The sequence below is a fragment of the Schistocerca nitens genome, chromosome 1, assembly GCF_023898315.1.
Source record: "Schistocerca nitens isolate TAMUIC-IGC-003100 chromosome 1, iqSchNite1.1, whole genome shotgun sequence".
NCBI lineage: Eukaryota > Metazoa > Arthropoda > Insecta > Orthoptera > Acrididae > Schistocerca > Schistocerca nitens.
This window is the reverse complement of record NC_064614.1, coordinates 38894656-38917275: the sequence shown is the minus strand read 5'-3', so window position 1 is coordinate 38917275 and position 22620 is coordinate 38894656. Positions and strand designations below refer to the sequence as shown.

The following is a 22620-nucleotide window of genomic DNA, read 5'->3' as shown; positions in this document are numbered from 1 at the left end:
TCAGAAGTAGCATTATGTAGATGTTATTGCCTATATGCCAGTTACCAATGACAACTGCATATGTTTTGTAAAAAAAATTCCTGATTACAGCAGTATAAGCAAAAGATAGATTGCTACTCACAGTGAAGCTGACACGTTGAATTGCTGTCAGACATAACGAAAAGACAGTTACACATTAGCTTCCGGCCAAAGCCTTCTTTGGAAAAAGACACACACACACACACACACACACACACACACACATTCATTCAAGCAAGTACGACTCACTCTCACATGACCGCCATCTCTGGTAGCAGCTCAGACCGAAATATTAATGTGACTATGAACCAGCTGTTCACCAGGATGAATGGCCCCGTCAAACTGAGGCCAAAAGCAAAGTAGACCATCTTGTGTGTACAAAGTCGAGCTGAACACAATATGCTTGATTTCAGTGGCTGCTTCACTACTCAAACCACATGGATTCCACCCCGCACATTCAGCTTTTCTGAACTGCGCAGATGGGAATTATCCCAGCCTAAACCTCTACCATCCCCTGCACCCTCCACCTGACTGTTTTCACCCCTTTTGTCCTATCACCTCCTACCTATTTTCATCCCCTAACCATTTGTGTGTGATACTCTGTGCTTATGTGCTTGCTGGTTTTGATCTTCCCTGCTCCTCTTCTCTTTCCCTCCCCATTCCTCTCCCCCATACCTGGCCTTCCAATGCTGTACATGATGGAAGTGTAGTTCCAGCACACTCTGCCAGTAGTGCTCTTCTCTCCCCAATCTGTACACAGCTCGCTCTTCCCCTTCCCCGCCCCTTCCAGCTTGCTACTTTGTTTCTATGTGACAGTTGCATTCTAGTCCAAGCTGCCAGAGATGGCCATTATATGTGCACAAGGTATGCTTGCTTGTGTGACTGAATGCACGTGTGTTTCCGTTTTTGATGAAGGCTTTGGCAAAAAGCTAATGTCTTTTCACTGTGCCTGTCTGCAACTCGGCATGCCATCTTCGTGGTGAGTAGCAGTCCGTCTTTTCCTTATATTGTTGATATTCCAACCTGGAATTTCCATTGTTTTATACTGATTACATATATGTATATATAAATCGTGTAATGACATCGTTACATGAAAATTACAAAATATTGTCATTGGCATACGTTAAAGAACATTCTTTACATTACAATGAACTGAAAATTCTCATATGCATAAAACATCACTATATACACTGTAAGTAATTTTTTATAAGAAATGTTCTTTTGTGTAAAACAGATACTGCTGATGATAGGCAACACCCAAAACTAGTTCGGTAAAATGAAATACTACTGACAAGCAGCTTATGTTGAACACTTAATTATTATGATGACAAATTTACTAAATGTTTTGCTACAGACAAAATAGAATTACACTTCAGACAGTTTGTGCACATGCCTGCTATTTACAATTAATGAAAGATTCAGTGACACTTAGCAAGTACTAATATTTATGACTGTTAAAATTTATTCTTTGTTCATCATCAGTGTCATATTGATGTTTGCTCGCTGCAGAATTTTTTTTGTCATGAGGTCTTAGTGCAAATAATTCCAGGTTCGCGTTGCAACTCCGCCTGTCGGCACGGGGGCAGACCGACCTGCTGTAGTCATTAATGTTCCTGCGCCTGGCCACCCTCAGTTCAGCAACAGCATTTCATCTGCAGGATTCACGACTACATTCCAGCAGGTAAACAAATCTGGCCTTACATTGTATAAGAGAAGAAGTTGATTGAGAAGAGAGCAATTTACAATAAAATTGTAGAATGCAGTTTGGTATGCATGTGCACATGAAACTTATACACAGTATACATATTTTAATTAGGGAAGTAAGCTGCTGTATATAATAAGATATGCCTATAACATAATACAGTTGCATTTTTAAAACATTTATTACATTTAAATTTTCTTAAAAAGCCTTTTTGTAATTATGTGGTAGTTGTACTGGAATTTTAGTGTCCATTGGTAAATTAAAGTTTTCAGTCTCTTGAATAGTTTTGTCATCCTCTGTCTATTCTTATTTTAAACTAAATTTGCATTCACACTATCTATCGCACTTGACACTTTCCACTATCTGATGTATATAATGTAATCTTTTTATACCTCCAGTTCCTGCCCCCCCCCCCCCCCCCCCGACACACACCAATTTTTCCCATATTAAGGTAAATTAGCCTTAAATACTATAGTAAGTGCTTCACTAACAAGTACCTTCTGGTCAGGGTTTTCTGTAGAGTTCTTTCCGTATATGTTCTTCATAGTACCATTTGTTTATTGTCTTTATTTATCTAGCGCATATTTAAATTGCTTTATTTTTAGTGCTTTTAGTTCCTTATTTCCCTGTTTACCACTATTCACATTTTGCTCCTATACATTGCCATGCTCTTGTAATGAATATATAATCATTTTTTCAAAATTTCTATAGGCTCATGTGAGCTAAAGCTGGTCGTCCATAGAGTAAATGCTTGCTTAGTTCACAGCACACTGAAAAAATTGAACAGGATTATTAAATAAAATCTGAATTGAAGATTGTTTATTTAATTTATAACCCTATCCAGACTTCTGCACATTCTTAGGTGATTATACATTCAGTTTCATTGTTGGAGTTGGCTGTTCAATATTTAATGTGGAAATATGAAACTGGAAGACCTGAGGATAGCATAAGCTTGAAACTGATTGTAATTTAAATAAATGATTTTTAGTTGTTGTGACTGGAAGCAGTTTTTAGGGAAAGTTATGTAGTTCAACAGCATCCAATATGGATAAAATACACTTGCAAATTAAACAAAAAGTTCAAAAACTACAGATTTTTGATTGAATGAATAAGTAATGTACAGTAAAAGGCTGACAACTATTGTAAGGATCTCCTGTATAGGATAAAATGAGATGCTGGAAGGAAGCCTTTCAGCTTCACCTTGCAATATCTGTGGTTTATTAATAAGATTTTATAGTTGTGCTGGCAACCTATCAACAATAGAACTAACAAGTTAGGGCACACCTTTCTGTTCAGTGGTTAAGAAAATATTATCCAACTACAATTGTTGTTCGATAATGTGTCTTCTGAGATTCTATGTAAATTTATGTTAGCTCTTCCTCTTTTTGTTGAGGAGAGCATTATTCACTCAGTGGATTCTAATTTCCTTTGCTCTCATTGTGAGGTTTGTTTTTAGTGTGTGTGGATTCATCAGCATTGTTGTGAAATAGTGTTTTTGTACCTTTTTTTGTGTTGCTAGCCGAGCAATATCCGTGGATAGGTTTGCTGGAAAAAGAGGTTGTCTGAGAACATGTTTGCCAGCCTCAAAGGCATCTTGGGTTGGAAAGAAGTTTTCTATCTGTGGACATGATTTGTGAATTTGTGCCCCCTGTTGAGGTGTATACGCCCCAGGACATCTGGGAAAAACCCAGGAATTATTTGGAATTCTGGGAATTTTCCATGGTTTTAATTTTAAGTTATTTTTTTTTAAATTTTGACTGGTAAAAACTGATACTCTTAACAAAGAATATTACTATATACTACAGCAGAATAATACTGCAGCAATAAACCATAAATGAGAGAAAAATACCAAAATAAACTTTAGTTGCAAAGGAAATGCGCCATTTGCAACAACAAAACACCTTTCACACACAAGCATCTGCCAACAGCAAAATGTGTTGAAGGCATTAAGATGAAGACTGTGCAATACTTCGTAACAACAAATTGCTTCTGATAAGTGTGATGTCACAAGTGCTCACTGTAGATTCATTTGAGCAGTTGCCAGCGCGATCACATGCACGCACATTTCAGTCGCATATGAGCAGTACCTATTCCCGTTTTTCTGACTGCTTGAATCCATATGCTAACTGGAAAAAAATGTTTTTTTGATGCACCCAAGTTGCCAGATTTGTGCATACGCAGAGCAGTCTTAAGTTGTACTGGGGAGGGGAAAGGGGGGGGGGGAGATTAGTCTCCACTTGACCCATGTTTACATTTAGTGATATTCCCGTATCGTGTACAGTGCCCATGTCAAATGAAAACAAAACTGATTTATGTGGCCGCGAGCTATCAAATGAATTAAAAAAACATTCACATAATTACGGAAGGCTGAAATATATTATAGTTTTAGTTTTCTGATTTTATTTCATTTCACATTTTTGGCAGTCAAGCAATAAATGCCTGGCAGAACAATGAAATTATTTTTATGAGTTTGCTAAACAAGTTTGGCTTTTATTAACTTTTTCTGCTGAGGCTGTCAATTTATTTGAAACAAAGCATTTCATTCCACAGTATAGGCTAGTTCCTACTGTTTGCAGAATTTCAAGTGCACGTTTTCATCTTCTGGCACGTATGGCATTTTGTCATAATAAGGAATCAAATGAGAGATAGTACAGTACTGGTACTCCAACAAAATTTACATTCCAAAAACCGCACTGAAAAGCTACATATCGGGTTGGGGCCTACTTCATTGTGAATCTGGACATACGAATGGGCACTCCAAGCCGAATTATGCAATTTAGTGTGGTTTACAAACTTCCGGTGCTCTTGTAATAACCTCTGATGCTCTGTTGTTTTTATGACATAATGTAAGATGTCTTAATGTTTTATATGTACCAACATGGGCTTCCTATGCTATCGTAGCTGTGCAAGAGTTGTAACATCTGTTTTCAGGTACACTCTGGTAACTGCTGAAAGAATTTGTTTTTAACAGGTCTTGGGTAAAATATTCCGAATGGTGGTTTGAAAGCATTACTTTCCAAGTAAATTTCCTTTTATGTTTTGTGTGAGAATGTGTGAGTAATTTCTTAAATCACAGAGCATTTGACTCTCGTTTACAACTTAACATTTTGAGGACTGCCCACTTAGAAGAATTTTGAACCCAGAAAACCAGACATTTATTTTCATTATTCTAAATTTTATTGTCACATTTGTGTGATGAATCTTACAGTGTAACACGTGCAAAAAAGATCAATATTGCATGTGAAAACCACTTGCTTGTCACTTATTAATCTTCGAGGTCAATATTATAAGTGAAAGCTTAGCTTTTCTTGTAGCTACACTATGTATATTAGTTTAAACCATTAACTTTTGCTATTTGTGTGTTCACACTACTTAACAGTGATGTTGCTATTCGCTGACTACATCATGTGTCCTATGGTCTGGATATCTGCTGTCATCGGCTGGCGAGATCACGACATGAGCTATGATTGGCTTACAATAGGGCATCATAATCTTGGTTTCCATGCTTTAGAAATTAACATGGTGTGTTTGGTGCATTCAAATTTGCAATTTTGTAATTACGAAAAAATTTTGCGCATTGTAATACGAAAATATGCAGCGTATATGGTGCTGCACATCACCAAAAATCTTTCCAAGACTTTCTTTCTTTCTTTTCCCCCTTCCTAAAGTGGTGGCGGAAAGTTCTACGCCAATGATGTATAAAATGTCAACCATTCAAAGGATTGATAAGTTTTACAGTTCCAGGGAAAAGTATACAGTCACCCGGGAAAAAGTGTATTTTCTAACCGGGAAATCAGGGAATTTTTTTTCCTTGTCCATGTATACACCCTGCATGTGCAAGTGTTCCCAACTGTAATGTAATAGTGGTACTCTGATGATTTTAAATGTTGCAAGATTAGTGAATAGATCACCCATGGCACAGAAAATTCATAGTGCTGAAAATCGTAAAGGAGAAAAGGAAGGAAAAAGGGATTGCTGAAGCAACACCAGCTTATTCTTCACTTGGGACAAGAAAAATTTGACAGATAAGTAAGACTGACACATTCCTGTATGCTTTGATATGGATTATACTTTGTGGTTACAATCAGTACAGTGATGATCCCACTTTAAACAAACTCCTATTTAGTGTCAAAGAAATCAGGCAGTTTTCTGGATGCAAGTCGTTACTTCAAAGCTGGCTTCATGAGGGTGGTTTCCAACATTAAAAAAATTTCATCCTGAACATTGGTCATTGAGAGAACTGGATTGCAAATTACTGTATTTGCATCTGGCAAGAAGCATTTTATTTAGTGACATTATGTGGCCTGAAAAGACCTGGGTTAATTTGTCTCGTAACTGGACAGAAGGGACCATGCAGCACAAGGAACAAATAAATCACTGTCAGGCAAAGTTGCCATTATAATTGTCTTAACACTGCCACACTTATCATTCAATCAAAACTGAGAATTCCTGTTTGATTTCTCATCAAAGAAAGACAACTGCAGTGAGGGAATTAACATTATTTGATTTCGTCAAGTCATTTTATAATAGTCTTATTCAAAATGTTCCTCTGAATTCAACTCTAGCCATAGAAAACATGCCATACCACCCTTTTGGTGTGCATGAAGATCCTAGCGAACCCAGGAATGTTTTGAAATTGCTAAATATGTATGGGAATTGGATATATGCCTTCTCCCCTTCCCCCTTCTCCCCTTCCCCCTTCTCCCTCACCCCTTCCCCCTTCTCCCTCTCCCCTTCCCCCTTCTCCCTCTCCACTTCCCCCTTCTCCCTCCCCCTTCTCCCTCTCCACTTCCCCCTTCTCCCTCCCCCTTCTCCCTCTCCACTTCCCCCTTCTCCCTCCCCCTTCTCCCTCTCCCCTTCCCCCTTCTCCCTCCCCCCTTCCCCCTTCTTCCCCTCCCCTTCTCCACACCCTCCCCTCCCCCTTTCCCCCACTACCCCTCTACCCTCTCACCCTCCCTCCCTCTCCCCATCCCTACCCCTCCCTCCCTCCCCATCCCTCTTCCCCTCCCTCCCCATCCCTCTTCCCCTCCCTCCCCATCCCTCTTCCCCTCCCTCCCCATCCCTCTTCCCCTCCCTCCCCATCCCTCTTCCCATCCCTCCCCATCCCTCTTCCCCTCCCTCCCCATCCCTCTTCCCCTCCCCCTCCCTCTTCCCCTCCCCCCTCCCTCTTCCCCTCCCTCCCCCTCCCTCCCCATCCTCCCACTCCCCCTCCCTCTCTGCCCTCCCAATCCTCCCACTCCCCATCCCTATCCTTCTCCCTCCCCCTCTCCCTCTCTTTGTCCTTCCTCTCCCCCCTCTTACCCTCCCCCTCTCTTACCCTCTCCCTCTCTTACCCTCTCCCCCCTCTTACCCTCTCTCCCCTCTCTCCCCCCTCTTACACCCTCTCTCCCCCCTCTTACCCCCTCTCTCCCCCCTCTCCCTCCCCCCTCTTACCCCCTCTCTCCCCCCTCTCCCTCCCCCCTCCCCCTCCCCCCTCCCCCTCCCCCCTCTCTCTCCCCCCTCCCACCTTGAGCCTAGTTAATTGTTATTGCAAGCAATTGGGAATTGAAGTTGCTTAAAATGAATGGGTAAATCGTTTGGGACATTGGTACTCAGGGTATGAGAGACCTCACCTGCCACTAGATCAGTGAGGATAGTAGCTTCAGTTTCAGTATTTTGCATAATTTTAATCTGCAAATGGATGAGATTACAAAGTTTTCAATGATTCAGTCTGTAGCAGTATTGTAATTGTAAGCTGATAAGCCACAAATACAACTTTCCTATTTTCTGTTAAAAGTGACCGCAAGGAAGGAGAAAAAGCACGTAGTTGTGCATACAGCTTTTGTTTAACAACATTATGAGAAGGAAAGTTGCTACTCGTCATATAGCGGAGGTGCTGAGTTGCAGATAGGCACAACTTGTGAGAGTCTTTTTGTTGTGCCTATCTGCGACTCAGCATCTTCGCTATATAGTAGTAGCAACTTTCCTTCTCATAATATTGTTACATTCTATCCTGGATTTTCCATTGTTCAATTTTTGTTTCAAATTATTATGAGGACAAAGAATATATATGAGAGAAACAGTTTGTCTAATAGTTTAAATGCCTTGCTGTCATAGCTAAAACTATCTGTGAGAAAAGAAATGAAACCGATCCTTTTCACAGTACAGCATAGTATAGCATTTTCATTTCATTCTCACAACCATTTTTAAAAGAAGACCTGTGCAACACTGTTTAAATAAAATATGTAAGTTGTGTCTGTCAAAACTTTAATTAGATTATCATATAAAAACTTGAAGTAAGTAGGTTGAGAACTTCTCAAGATTTTTTGGTAACAACAAACAGTGAAAAATCCATGATGGAATTTAACAATATTATGAGAAGGAAAGTTACTACGCACCATATAGCGGAGATGCTGAGTCAGAGATTGGTTTCAGTTGCCTGAGACTGCAGTTGTGTGTGACTTGCATTTGAATGTGTGCATGTGTCTAGTGTTGACGAAGGCCTTAATGGCTGAAAGCTTTAATTGTGTGTCTTTTTGTTATGTGTATCTGCAACACAGCATCTCCGCTATATGGTGAGTAGCAACTTTCATTCTCATAATATTATTTTTGGTAACAACATTAGACAATGAATAGTGTCCATGTAGTAGTATAAATTAGTCCAGTGGAAGAAAACAGATACTTTGTTTTGGGCAGAGAGAAATTTTCTATAGGTGGAAATTTAACATGGCATGAAAAATGTAGAGTTAATGGAAGTTCTCACTCAAACTATGCTGAAAAGTGAACAAACTGGTAAAGGCAAATGTTTATAATATTTATCTGTATCTTGCCATTTCAGTGCAGTGGCACTTGGAAGGGCCCGGCTGAAAAGTAATGTTACAAGGAACCGTATAAAGTCTATGGAGCTTGAGAGGCCTGTGAAAGAAACTACTGCCAACATTACCCAGATAACTAATCTTAAGTTGATAGTTATACCAAGAAGCTAGGGCAGGAGATACAGATTCATGAAGGATTGCTGAAAGAACAGGTTGAAGACTTGGTCATGTCTACCAGCTCCAGGACAGTTCTAGGACTGAGGAAGAGGACATAATTGATAGTATTTATGTAGGATGCATTAATTCAATTATTGTATTTGGCATTGTTGTTCCATTATTGCATAGCAGCTCTTCCCCAATAGCTAGCTAATAACAACATAGCAATAAGTAGGCATGATATACTTGCTCCATGCTGACAGCAGTGCACTACCAAGCTAAACTGTCAAGGATTAAAGAGTTATTTGTCTGCACTGTAATATCCCATCCATTCAACACAATAAGCCCTCAAAGTCTTCGTAACTTCTAACAAAAATATGTATGTCCTTTTGCAAAAAGTAATGTTAATGTTTGTTACCCTTACTCTTTTGTTCTTACTCTGAAATTTCTTATACCTTGTTTACAGCTTGTGAAAATTGCAAGCTAAATAACAGTGGCAATAAAATGCAGTCCTTTTTAACATGAGCTTGTTTTTTGTTGTGATTCTTTAGTTTCTCCCAGTGTATCTGTTGATCTAACAGTCCAAGGGTGCACTGCCAGTTGACAGCGTCCAATGAGTTCAATATTTTGCCGATCAGACATGCCGCCGTCGTAAGGTGCACTGGCGAACTGAACACCTGATGGCGTGCACTTTACCTGCCAGAGCTTTGAGTACAACTCCCATGAAATGGCCAATCATTATGATTCCTGACCTGGCACTGGATTAATGGTGTTACCTAGATGGTACCTAACTCCATTCATATGAAGACCACATGATGTCATATATCAAAATTCTCACGCCTTTCTAACAAACCATCACTGGAAGCCCCATGCTAGATGGGCATAAATATGACTGACGTGGAGCTGAGTGATGAAGCAGTTTCAGTTCTGGAGAAGGGACTAACCTTTTCTCACACACCTAAGTTCACACCGGTTGCAGACATTGTCAGTGCAGTTGAAAAAGTTACGGCGAATACTACCTGAAGCAGCTGAAGAAGTACATCGTGAAACCTGCTGTGCTCTGACAAGAACTCGGCCTACAAAGTCGAACATTGGCAGCAGAGATAGGGCGGCTATTTGGGACTGGAGAAAATAGCCTGAGATTATAGTCTTACCTGCTCACAAAGACAGTGCTACTGCTGTTCTTTCACACAAGGACTAAATTGAGAAGATGCAGAGCCTGCCAGATGACTACCACTACAGGAATATCAACGCTGACCCCACAAAGAAGGTGGAGAACAAGGCTAGGGCTCTTCTCAAGGACGCAGATTTACCAGATAGGATCAGCAAAAAAAACTTAACCTCGTGGACCTGTACCAGCAAGATTTAATGGAATTTCTGATGTTCACAAAGATCAAATGCCATTGCACCCCACTGTCAGCAACATTATGATATCTGCATATTTGGTGGCAAAATACCTGACAGAAGCCCTTAAGTGGGTAAATGCACTCATCATGTCCGCAATTCTGTGGATTTTGTAAAACACCTCGACAACTTCAGGTGAAAGACTCTGATATCCTGGGGAGTTTTGATGTGATTTTGTTATTCACAGGGTACCTCTAAAAGAGTACTAGAGCTTATTGTCAGAAATTTTACAAGAATACCGACCTTTTCAGGTGTGTCTGACCTCCCGTATTTTCTGTTTAATGGAGAATACTATCAACAAACAGTTGTCACAATGTGCAGTCCAATCTCACCTGTGGTTGCGAATTTGTATATTGTATACCTTTGTTTACCTTGAGGAAGAAGCCCTGGCATCATCCAAATGGAAACCCACATGTTTTTTCCATTATGTGGATGACACATTTGTCATCTTGCCCCATGGTAGGGACCAAGTCTTCCTGACTTGATTACACATTTGGACTCCATGCATCCTAACACCAAATTCACTAAGAAGACCGAAGCAGAAGGAAGATTACCATTACTGGACATCATGGTCAAGTGAAGAGCTAATGGCATCCTGGCACGCTCTCTGCCCCACTACAGCTGTACAACCTGTGGAGATGGAATAAGTCATGGAGGAAGTGGCAGCCAATGCCTTTATACCATAGAGTGGTATACTATCGGGAAAAATTGGTTGCATATTGAAGAAGTACGAGTAAAAATGTCTTTTGCCCATCCAATAAAACTTAGCATTATTGGAAAACATCAAAGATGATTTCAGTTTGCATAAGGCCGGCATATACCAGATTACGTGTCATTGTTGGAAGACATATATTGGACACACAGAGTGCACCAGTGAAGATTGTTGTCAAGACCACCAGAGGCACACTCCACTGATGCATTCCAACAAGTCAGCGTTCGTAGAGCACTGTTCATCTGAGAATCATGAGCATGATCATACCAGGATCTTAGTACAGACTTCCAAGTACTAGGACGGTATCTTTTGAGAGGCCATAGAAATCTGCACCAGGGAGGATTTCATCAACCAAGATTGCGGCTACGTCCTAGCACAGGGCTTGGGAACCAGCTGAAATCCTGTGCCTGTTGGACACTTTGAACTGGGAGTAAGCCCATGGACTGTTTACTTTTTGTTGTGTCTCATCATCATCATCATCATCATCATCATTGTCATCATCATCATCAACCTGCTTGGTTTTTTCGGGTGTTATAAATTACTTATCTGTCATTGTACTCCACTAGTTAACATTTTACCTCAGCATGCATAGCCAGAGGCATTCTCTAGATCCACAGTTGAAGGAAGGTGTCTCAACTTTTCTTTTTTCTTTCTTCCATTTCTAACTGCATGGTCAGAATTGCTTCAGTTACCTTTTCTGGATAGCAAGTGGATCACTTTACTATTATTTATTTACTATTATTCTTTCCTTTCTCAGACGTTATGGCTGGTTAAAAAGGGAAAGTGACGCGGACCTTGATCAAGTGTGACTTCCTTTTGTGTATTTTTTGTATACCCTTCAAGGCAGCCATCTGTCAAACTGGTATTGACAATTATCCACTAGTACTTTCTTTGGCACTCTGATAATGATCTTCTGTGAACTTATGGTAGGAGACTAGATCAAAAAACTTCTAGTTCTTGTCTCCCAGAAATTTCAGTATTACCAAAGGCAAATTATAACACCTGCCAGCTTGACCTGAGATCATTTGGTGCATTACATATATGCACTTTTTGTCCACATCATTTCCTATTCATCTCCTTTTGTGCCTCAAGCGAGCAATTCTCTATCATATTTGACATACTCCTGCCATGTATCTGCCATTCTTGTTATTTCCATCTGCATCTTGTAAGTTAATGCCTTTACTTCGTGTTCATCTGAAACTGTTTCATCTGCTGGAAAGCCACTACAGATTTTTCTATGGCTATCTCCTTTTTCGGTGTATTTGCATTCTCACATTGTCTAATTTAACTTCAGATTAATTTCATTCTAAGGTACTTTTCCTTTTCGTAACAAAGCCAATATCTCCTAAACCATTCCCTGGTAATACCCTGTAGTGGTCCAACTAGAAATATGCCCTCTCTTCATTAAACAACACAAGTCTCTAGAAAATTTAACTTGAGCCTGCCTATCTCTGTCTTCAGATCTTCCATTTCCCCCACATGTATATACCAGTATATTAAATTTAACATAGAGCTAAGAATACCTGTCAAGAAGATCAAGAAAGACGATCTGTAAAGTACCTGATGATAAGGGGTTTATTAGGTAGGAGAAGAAATGGTGAAAAAAGTAGCTACAGGTTATCAGACTGGTTACACACTGCCACAGGTCTTAAAGATTTGAGGTTGAGCCACTTAAGATACACTGATGTGCAAAATTTGAGGATGAAGGTAACTTTTGCATGAAATGTCACTGCCAAGAAGCATAGCTTTATGAAACTTGGACCATACATAGAAAGAGCTGCTACAGTGTAGTGCAGAAGGTAACTGAAAGAAATACAAAGTGGGACATAGAGAAATGAAGTTTGTATTCAGACACAACAATTACACTGAAGTCACCGGGATTTGTGATAGTCCTTGGACATTACAAGAAACGGGACATGGTTCTTAATGGGATGAATGATTGCCATGGATGGCAGTGTATGCTGTGAAATGCTCCCACGCTGGCTACAAGATTATTAAGAAGTTCTTGTGCAAGGGTGCCACATTCCACATTACATGTTCTTATCTGTAGCATCTTGCAGCATGAGGGTACATCCAGGATCCATACTCAGACTGAATCTTCTCTCATTCGCTAAGAGCATGTGACCCCACCCCTCATTGGTCTAGTCCTTGTGTTCTTGGCACCATCGCAAATGCTGCTACCAATGTGTGGGTATCACTGGAATATAACATACTGGTTGTTGGGCAGAGAGATCACACCAAGCAGTTGCTGTGCCACTGTGGACCATGATGTTGTGTGTCTTGCAGAACTGTTAAATGTAGTTGCAATTGTGTCCACTGTGTGATTTGGGTCCATTATTTCCTGTGGCACAATGTAGTGGTCATGTGCTGCTGTAGTTGATTGTGGTTGACCATCCTCATTCCTTCAGATTGAACTGCCTGTGGCTTTGGAACATCTTCAAACATGAAAACAATGCAGTGAGCAATACCAAACTCATGGGCTGCACTTGCCACAGTTTCCAGTTTCCCAGTTATCCGCATGTGATGTGATCCAGATATTGTCTCTGGGCCATGTTGCAATGAAGGAAACCACTACAGTGCACTGTAACTGTTGACTGATTGACACACACATCTTTTCCCGTTCCTTCATGTGCCTTGTGTTGGAGCCAGCCTCCTTTTGACTCTATAGCCATACTGACCTCACTGTATGACATCAAGCTTTCTATGTGCGACTAAGAGACCTTGGGCAACACACTCCAGCACTTTCAATCATTTCCACCAAGTTACTTTACCTATCTCATCTTTAAGGGGGGACGGTGATTAAAAACACACACTATTTCAAAAATGCACCAAAGCCACAGTTTTGGAGATAAGGCAATGAAATTTTGTACCAAGCTTTACATGAAAGTAACACATTTACATATAAAATCCTTTGATTATATATATATATATATATATATATATATATATATATATATATATATATATTCAGCTTTTTTTTTAATGAAATTTGAAGTTTTATTTTCAAAAAATAATGTATGTTCCTTTTTCTCAGAAAGTATTAAAGAGATTTCTACAAAAATTTCTGTGTTTCATCTCTCTATATGTCGTATATCTCAGCTTGCACCGAGCGAGGTGGCGCAGTGGTTAGCACACTGGACTCGCATTCGGGAGGACGACGGTTCAATCCCGTCTCCGGCCATCCTGATTTAGGTTTTCCGTGATTTCCCTAAATCGCTTCAGGCAAATGCCGGGATGGTTCCTTTGAAAGGGCACGGCCGATTTCCTTCCCCATCCTTCCCTCACCCGAGCTTGCGCTCCGTCTCTAATGACCTCGTTGTCGACGGGACGTTAAACACTAATCTCCTCCTCCTCCTCCTCTCAGCTTGCAATCAGAATTTCAAAATTTGCACTTGAGACAATGTTTATTAGGTTTACAGAAATATGTGTACAAAATTTCATAATTCTAGCATTCATAGAATCTGAGGAAAAGGTACATAAACTTTATAAAACAAACTTTTCAGGAAACGCAATTTGAAGTTCAACCTAACTTTTTTTCCTTATGTCACTTCTTCAGAAATTTACATCCACACCTACATCCATACTCCGCAAGCCACCTGACGGTGTGTGGCGGAGGACGCCTGAGTTGTCTTTCCCTTCAAGGCTTCTCTTCTTGTTGTCTGTCTTCTTTCCTTTACCAGGTCTTCAACTGACTTTTCAGCTGCAGAGACGCACTGTAAATCTATTTTTCTCAGAATGTCTAGAGTAAAATTTCCCATCGTGAAGCACATTCTTTCTAATACCTTCATCCTCCTGATGTTCCCATCATTAAATACAATAACTGCATCATAAGTTGCAATTCTGACAACTGTAGCAGATGCAAATGTGTTTTTAGAGCATCCTTTCCAGATGAGTGAATTTAGAGACTCATTTGGATTTTGGGTTTTGCCATGAACACACTTTTTGAGAAGTGCGGGATCGGCCAGAAACCTGTCGGTGGGCTTGTCAAGATCCAAGATACAATTTGGAAGCCTCTCCTTGTGAATGTAGGGGTTGTTATCCCTCTGAGCTTGGCTTGGCAGGGAGGCCACGTCACACTTTAATTAATTTTCAGGCACTTTGGATGCGATTTCAACGTTGAAACATTGGGAACTTATTCTCCATGAGTTGTACTAACAAATAAAAAATAAATTGAAAATTTACATTGTTTGTCAGTTTCGCCAATGTCCCCCCTTGTTTTGCAGTGCAATGTAGATAAAAATACAGCTAGGAAGAGAGATTAGAGCTTAACATTCTGGCAACAGAAAGGTCATTAGAGAGCACACACTTGAATCAGGGTAGGAAATGGACTGCGTCCTTTAACAGAAACTTTCTGGCATTTGCCTGAGTGTTGAAGGAAACCATGCAAAACCTAAATTTTGCTGATTGAACAAGTATTTGAACTCTAGTCCTTCCACAGGGAAGTATAAGTAAAGCTGTTAGAGAACTGGAAGGGAAAATATTGCAGGAAATGTGTAGACAGGAATGGATGGATGAAGAGGAGGAGCAACATTAATGAGAATCATGACTACCATTCCACTGTGTGTGTGTGTGTGTGTGTGTGTGTGTGTGTGTGTGTGTGTGTGAGAGAGAGAGAGAGAGAGAGAGAGAGAGAGAGAGAGAGAGAGGGGGGGGGGGGGGTCGGTCGTGTGCAAAGCCTATCGCAAACAGGCGTAGCAAAGAAAATATTCCAGGAAAACCTGGATGGAGGTAGTACAAGAAAACAACAGTGGAGTATAAAAGGTGGAAAAGGTTGTAAATAGAACTAGCAACCTATCCCAACTTTGCACCGGTAGCACTAAATATCTACGGCTGGAAGATTTGTCTGGTTTAGCGGTAATTTTGTTTACGGGCCAGGGCAGAGAGTTATGATCAGAAATCAGAGAACAATATTAGGTAACTGAATATCATTATTTTCCTAAAAGTTAAACCATTTAAGCGGCATATCCCACTTGTCAACATACTCCAGCGGCAAAAATCGCGCGTGGAGTTCTCAACTGCAACCCATTAACTAAGCGAACCACGCATTCAGGGTGATGTTCCACCAGTGGAAGGGATGCGTTAGCTCGCAGCTCCCATTATTGCCACAAAGTTTCACTCCAAATGCCAGTTAAGTATGGCACAGATAACATTTATGTCTGTTGAGAAATCGCTGACCCCAGTGTCAATCAGCCAGGAGTAACAAAATTTGGTTCCTAAGAGTAACCTTCACACGTAACATGTATCCACAGGACATGTGGCCTGTAATTGAAGAAGTGTCATGATGATCTCTCCATTGGCAAAAGATTCCGGAATAGTCCCCCATTCGGACCTCTGGGAGGGGACTGCCAAGGGGGAGGTTACCATGAGAAAAAGATTGAATAATCAACGAAAGGATAACGCTCTAAGAGTCGGGGCGTGGAATGTCAGAAGCTTGAACGTGGTAGGGAAACTAGAAAATCTGAAAAGGGAAATGCACAGGCTCAATCTAGATATAGTAGGGGTCAGTGAAGTGAAGTGGAAGGAAGACAAGGATTTCTGGTCAGATGAGTATCGGGTAATATCAACAGCAGCAGAAAATGGTATAACAGGTGTAGGATTCGTTATGAATAGGAAGGTAGGGCAGAGGGTGTGTTACTGTGAACAGTTCAGTGACCGGGTTGTTCTAATCAGAATCGACAGCAGACCAACACCGACAACGATAGTTCAGGTATACATGCCGACGTCGCATGCTGGAGATGAACAGATAGAGAAAGTGTATGAGGATATTGAAAGGGTAATGCAGTATGTAAAGGGGGACGAAAATCTAATAGTCATGGGCGACTGGAATGCAGTTGTAGGGGAAGGAGTAGAAGAAAAGGTTACAGGAGAATATGGGCTTGGGACAAGGAATGAAAGAGGAGAAAGACTAATTGAGTTCTGTAACAAGTTTCAGCTAGTAATAGCGAATACCCTGTTCAAGAATCACAAGAGGAGGAGGTATACTTGGAAAAGGCCGGGAGATACTGGAAGATTTCAATTAGATTACATCATGGTCAGACAGAGATTCCTAAATCAGATACTGGATTGTAAGGCGTACCCAGGAGCAGATATAGACTCAGATCACAATATAGTAGTGATGCAGAGTAGGCTGAAGTTAAAGACATTAGTCAGGAAGAATCAATACGCAAAGAAGTGGGATACGGAAGTACTAAGGAACGACGAGATACGTTTGAAGTTCTCTAACGCTATAGATACAGCAATAAGGAATAGCGCAGTAGGCAGTACATTTGAAGAGGAATGGACATCTCTAAAAAGGGCCATCACCGAAGTTGGGAAGGAAAACATAGGTACAAAGAAGGTAGCTGCGAAGAAAGCATGGGTAACAGAAGAAATACTTCAGTTGATTGATGAAAGGAGGAAGTACAAACATGTTCCGGGAAAATCAGGAATACAGAAATACAAGTCGCTGAGGAATGAAATAAATAGGAAGTGCAGGGAAGCTAAGATGAAATGGCTGCAGGAAAAATGTGAAGACATCGAAAAAGATATGATTGTCTGAAGGACGGACTCAGCATACAGGAAAGTCAAAACAACCTTTGGTGACATTAAAAGCAACGGTGGTAACATTAAAAATTCAACGGGAATTCCACTGTTAAATGCAGAGGAGAGAGCAGATAGGTGGAAAGAATACATTGAAAGCCTCTATGATGGTGAAGTTTTGTCTGATGTGATAGAAGAAGAAACAGGAGTCGATTTAGAAGAGATAGGGGATCCAGTATTAGAATTGGAATTTAAAAGAGCTTTCGAGGACTTATGGTCAAATAAGGCAGAAGGGATAGATAACATTCCATCAGAATTTCTAAAATCATTGGGGGAAGTGGCAACAAAACGATTATTCACGTTGGTGTGTAGAATATATGAGTCTGGTGATATACTATCTGACTTTCGGAAAAGCATCATCCACACAATTCCGAAGACGGCAAGAGCTGACAAGTGCGAGAATTATCGCACAATCAGCTTAACAGCTCATGCATCGAAGCTGCTTACAAGAATAATATACAGAAGAATGGAAAAGAAAATTGAGAATGCACTAGGTGACGATCAGTTTGGCTTTAGGAAAAGTAAAGGGACGAGAGAGGCAATTCTGACGTTACGGTTAATAATGGAAGCAAGGCTAAAGAAAAATCAAGACACTTTCATACGATTTGTCGACCTGGAAAAAGCGTTCGACAATATAAAATGGTGCAAGCTGTTCGAGATTCTGAAAAAAAGTAGGGGTAAGCTATAGGGAGAGACGGGTCATATACAATATGTACAATAACCAAGAGGGAATAATAAGAGTGGACGATCAAGAACGAAGTGCTCATATTAAGAAGGGTGTAAGACAAGGCTGTAGCCTTTCGCCCCTACTCTTCAATCTGTACATGGAGGAAGCAATGATGGAAATAAAAGAAAGGTTCAGGAGTGGAATTAAAATACAAGGTGAAAGGATATCAATGATACGATTCGCTGATGACATTGCTATCCTGAGTGAAAGTGAAGAAGTATTAAATGATCTGCTGAACGGAATGAACAGTCTAATGAGTACACAGTATGGTTTGAGAGTAAATCGGAGAAAGACGAAGGTAATGAGAAGTACTAGAAATGAGAACAGCGCGAAACTTAACATCAGGATTGATGGTCACGAAGTCAATGAAGTTAAGGAATTCTGCTACCTAGGCTGTAAAATAACCAATGACGGATGGAGCAAGGAGGACATCAAAAGCAGACTCGCTATGGCAAAAAAGGCATTTCTGGCCAAGAGAAGTCTACTAATATCAAATACCGGCCTTAATTTGAGGAAGAAATTTCTGAGGATGCACGTCTGGAGTACAGCATTGTATGGTAGTGAAACATGGACTGTGGGAAAACCGGAACAGAAGAGAATCGAAGCATTTGAGATGTGGTGCTATAGACGAATGTTGAAAATTAGGTGGACTGATAAGGTAAGGAATGAGGAGGTACTACGCAGAATCGGAGAGGAAAGGAATATGTGGAAAACACCGATAAGGAGAAGGGACAGGATGATAGGACATCTGCTAAGACATGAGGGAATGACTTCCATGGTACTAGAGGGAGCTGTAGAGGGCAAAAACTGTAGAGGAAGACAGAGATTGGAATACGTCAAGCAAATAATTGAGGACGTAGGTTGCAAGTGCTACTCTGAGATGAAGAGGTTAGCACAGGAAAGGAATTCGTGGCGGGCCGCATCAAACCAGTCAGTAGACTGATGACAAAAAAAAAAAAAAAAGACGGAAAAAAGCAACTGAGAGCTATGAATTCATCATAGTTCAGCCAGTTTTAATTGAATATTTATAAATTGTATACAAAAACCTTTCTGTGACTCGTATCTATTAGTGAAAATGGCTGAAAATCCCTACAATAGTTCCTGATATGAACATACAAACAGAAGAGACCAGGCAACTTCAATTTATATATATGAAGAGAACAATTGCAAATGTGCCATCAGGATACGAAAACATTCAATAGATTCTTTGTGGTGTTGGTTCCAGGATACCAGGATTGTTCTTAAAAGTAAATAAATAATTTAAAACAGAAGATAAGTATTGGTTGAGACCATATAACAAAATAGTATCCCATAAAGCGACACAGTTGACAGTGTACAAATTGCTCAACATTGTAAAACCAGTCATCTGCCTCTGCCTGCTAAGCATTGATTTTCCTATCTTAATTTGACTATTACAGCTTTCTTCCATTACCATAGCAAAAGCTGATAAATTTTGTCACTTGGTTTTTTTTTATTGATTCATATTGGTGTCCTTTTGCCCTATTTTAAGGCGGTATGCATACAAAAATAGATAGAAACAAGTAATTTTTTGGTTCACAGTGGTTGATGATATTTATCGCTATACCATATGATATTTGTTCATATAAGTGGTAAGTGGTGGTGCTGTTTACGGTTTTAAAAGTGCTGCTGTTTGTGGGGGGTGGGGATTGTAAGAGCAGAAGTGTGGTAGTTGATTTGTACTGTACTGCTGAAATGTTTTATCCTTGATAATTGTAAATTGTAATAGAGATATTCCGTGCATCCTACTCCCGCCCCCCCCCCCCTTTTCACACACACACACACACACACACACACACACACACACACACACACACAAAACCCTTCATCCTTCCCGTCCCTATCCCGTCCTCAGTTTTTTCCCTCCAGAGTGGTTCTGTTTTTTGCCCCTCCCTGGGAATGCTGTTGCTCTTTGGCTTTAACCCTTCATACATTTTTTGTATCTAACATCCTTGCTTTACTGTTAGATTAAATGGATGTACATTATGTTGTCATGCGCCATTATGGGCCATAGCAGTTGGTACTATGCAAAAGACTATCTCATGTTTTAATTTCTGCTTTACTTTTGAAATGTTATTAAAAAGATTTTTATATGTATACATTGAGTTAGCTCTACTTCTAGTTAACCTTACAAGTATGAAGTAATTTGAGAGGTGGTGGTGTTTGTCAGTGTCGTACTATTGTGTTTCTTTATGGCTTACAATGAATGACTTGGTGTCACTGCAGCATATGATTGTTGTTTGTATACTGCATATGTGGAGCTGCTGCTGTTTACTGTTCATTACTTTTAAATCTCCTGCTGTTTATGGAAAACAATTTAAAAAGCTTAAGTGTGGTAGTTGACATGTTTATTGTAGTAATTGTTTTAACCTTGATGACTGGAAATATTAATTCCTGCATCCTGACAGTGCACCGTCTTTGTGAGGTTACCTTGTGGCAGTGTACAAAGTAGACTATCAGTTGTATTTTTGTCCTTCCACTGTTCATAAAAACTTGACTTTGTACATACGCAGGCTTAACATGATTTGCATGTTACTAAGGAAAATGCCATTTTGTCTGTCTGGTGTGTGTGTATCCCAATACAGTAGGCTATTTATCCTGTAGTAAGCACTCAATTTTTGTAGCAATTTATAGTTTTAATGTACACAGAGGATGATCTGAAAGTGGATTCAGGTGAACCAAAACTATTCATCAATTTTTAAAATTAAAAAAAAAAAAAATAATAATAATAATAAAATAATAATAAATTCACTGTATCTTGCAACTTTAACTTTTCCTGCATCTAACTGGTTAACACAAGTTGCTGTCCCTTTATTAACCCAGTATGCTGGAAATCCAGAATCAAGTAACTTTGTAGTGTGTTAATTAACTTATGTTACAGTATTATTCTAAACTTCAGTTACATACAGGTACATAGAAGTAATGTGATCATATCAAAGCAAAACGGCAACATCAGATTTTTAGTGGTGAGTGCGATTGGGTATGCATGACTTTAATTGTCAAAGGTGGCTTTACATTGAGGGGAATTACATATGAATTCTACGTCACAGACGGATTTGTGATACTGAAGAGCATTTTTATTTTTGGGATTGTAACTATTTACCTTTTAATCAGATTGTACTAAAAGATAACATATTAAGATGCCCTCTACATTTATCAATCTACAGAAGGAAAAGGCAGAGGATACCAAAGTCGGTGATAAGTGTGATGAACCAAAATCAGATTTAATATTTCTAATAATCATGTCCAACCAACCCAGTATGGTAATGAAACAGTAGTTAAAATTTTATAGTGCATGGTCATGGGTTATGGCTTTGACGAAGTAATACTGCGACATATATCTTGTCTTTGTAAAGTTGACTATATTGCCCATTTCCTGCCCCAGCATCCTTGATATTCATGGGGGGCGGGGACTGATTTTAAAGTGTGTACTTTTGCGAGATCTGATTTCAAACAATGTAAACAAGCCTTTACAAACCAGTGATTGATTCACAAGCAATTGTAATTTGTCTGGAGAGGTAGATTCTCCAAAATGTACTGTGAAAAATGATACTTCTTTTATGTATATAGTGTGCATAAATATCTCTCTTTCTTTAGCTCATTCAAGATGTTATCAGTCATCCTTGAAGTTTTAGTTTCATGCCTCTCTTCCATTCTGTGCAAAATTGTTCTGTATCATGTTCCTTTCAGAAGTAATGTTTATGGTTTTCAGACACAGTCACCAGCATCTCTTTCGCCTAGCTGTTCAGGTTCAGGCAGTTATCCTGTATTGGGAACTTTCTCTAATAGTTCTTCTCACAGTTCCAGTTTTCCTGTGAATGTTCAACAGGTCAGAAGTAATTAATACTGTCACATTTTGTGTATGACTATATGTTTCATTTTTTGCTCCTGCACATCATAGGGAGTACTTTATTTTGCTCCAAGTAGCAATACAGTTGGGTTTCCACCTTTTTTTCTTAACAGAAAGGCCTGAAAATCTTTTACAGTAGCAGTATGATCCCTGTTCAGTTTTACCTAAGTTTTACTATTTTCTTGCTGTTTTACAGCAACCTTCCAGGTGCTAAATAGCTCATTTAATTTTTCTTGAACACTATTTTCAGCTGTAGTGAAGTATTATTTGATGTTTATTTACAATTTTTAAATATCGTGATGCAGCTTGTGGCAGATTTATTGAAACCCTCCAATTTTTGCTGAGAACGTTTGCAATTAAAAATCCAATAAATTATTGTATATACTTGGCAATTGCATTATGCTCTCTGCTTAACATTTTAGTAATGTTTTACAAACATTTTCACATAAGTAGGCACGTAGTAGCAAACCTTGAGATCTAACCATTTTATGCCTGTCCGGAGAGCTGTTAATATATTTACATCTTTTAATTATTGTTATTGTCTTCATGGGTTCTTTTTTATGAAAACATCAATTTCTGTTGTTGTTATAGGCATTTGGTACTGAATAGCATGGATATTAGTATCTTATATTTTCCTTGCCATACTGTTCATGCAGAAAT

At 39.6% G+C, this 22620-nt stretch overlaps 1 protein-coding gene across 3 annotated transcripts in view; it reads left to right on the top strand.

The window, feature by feature from the left end:
- Window positions 1-22620, top strand: part of LOC126240858 (zinc finger protein 37-like) — a 156087-nt gene that overhangs the window by 54150 nt on the left and 79317 nt on the right. For all 3 annotated transcript variants that reach the window (XM_049947960.1, XM_049947959.1, XM_049947958.1), the window contains one exon: window positions 1568-1699. In XM_049947960.1, coding sequence (XP_049803917.1) covers window positions 1568-1699 — 132 coding nt within the window. The remainder of the gene's footprint in view (window positions 1-1567; window positions 1700-22620) is intronic.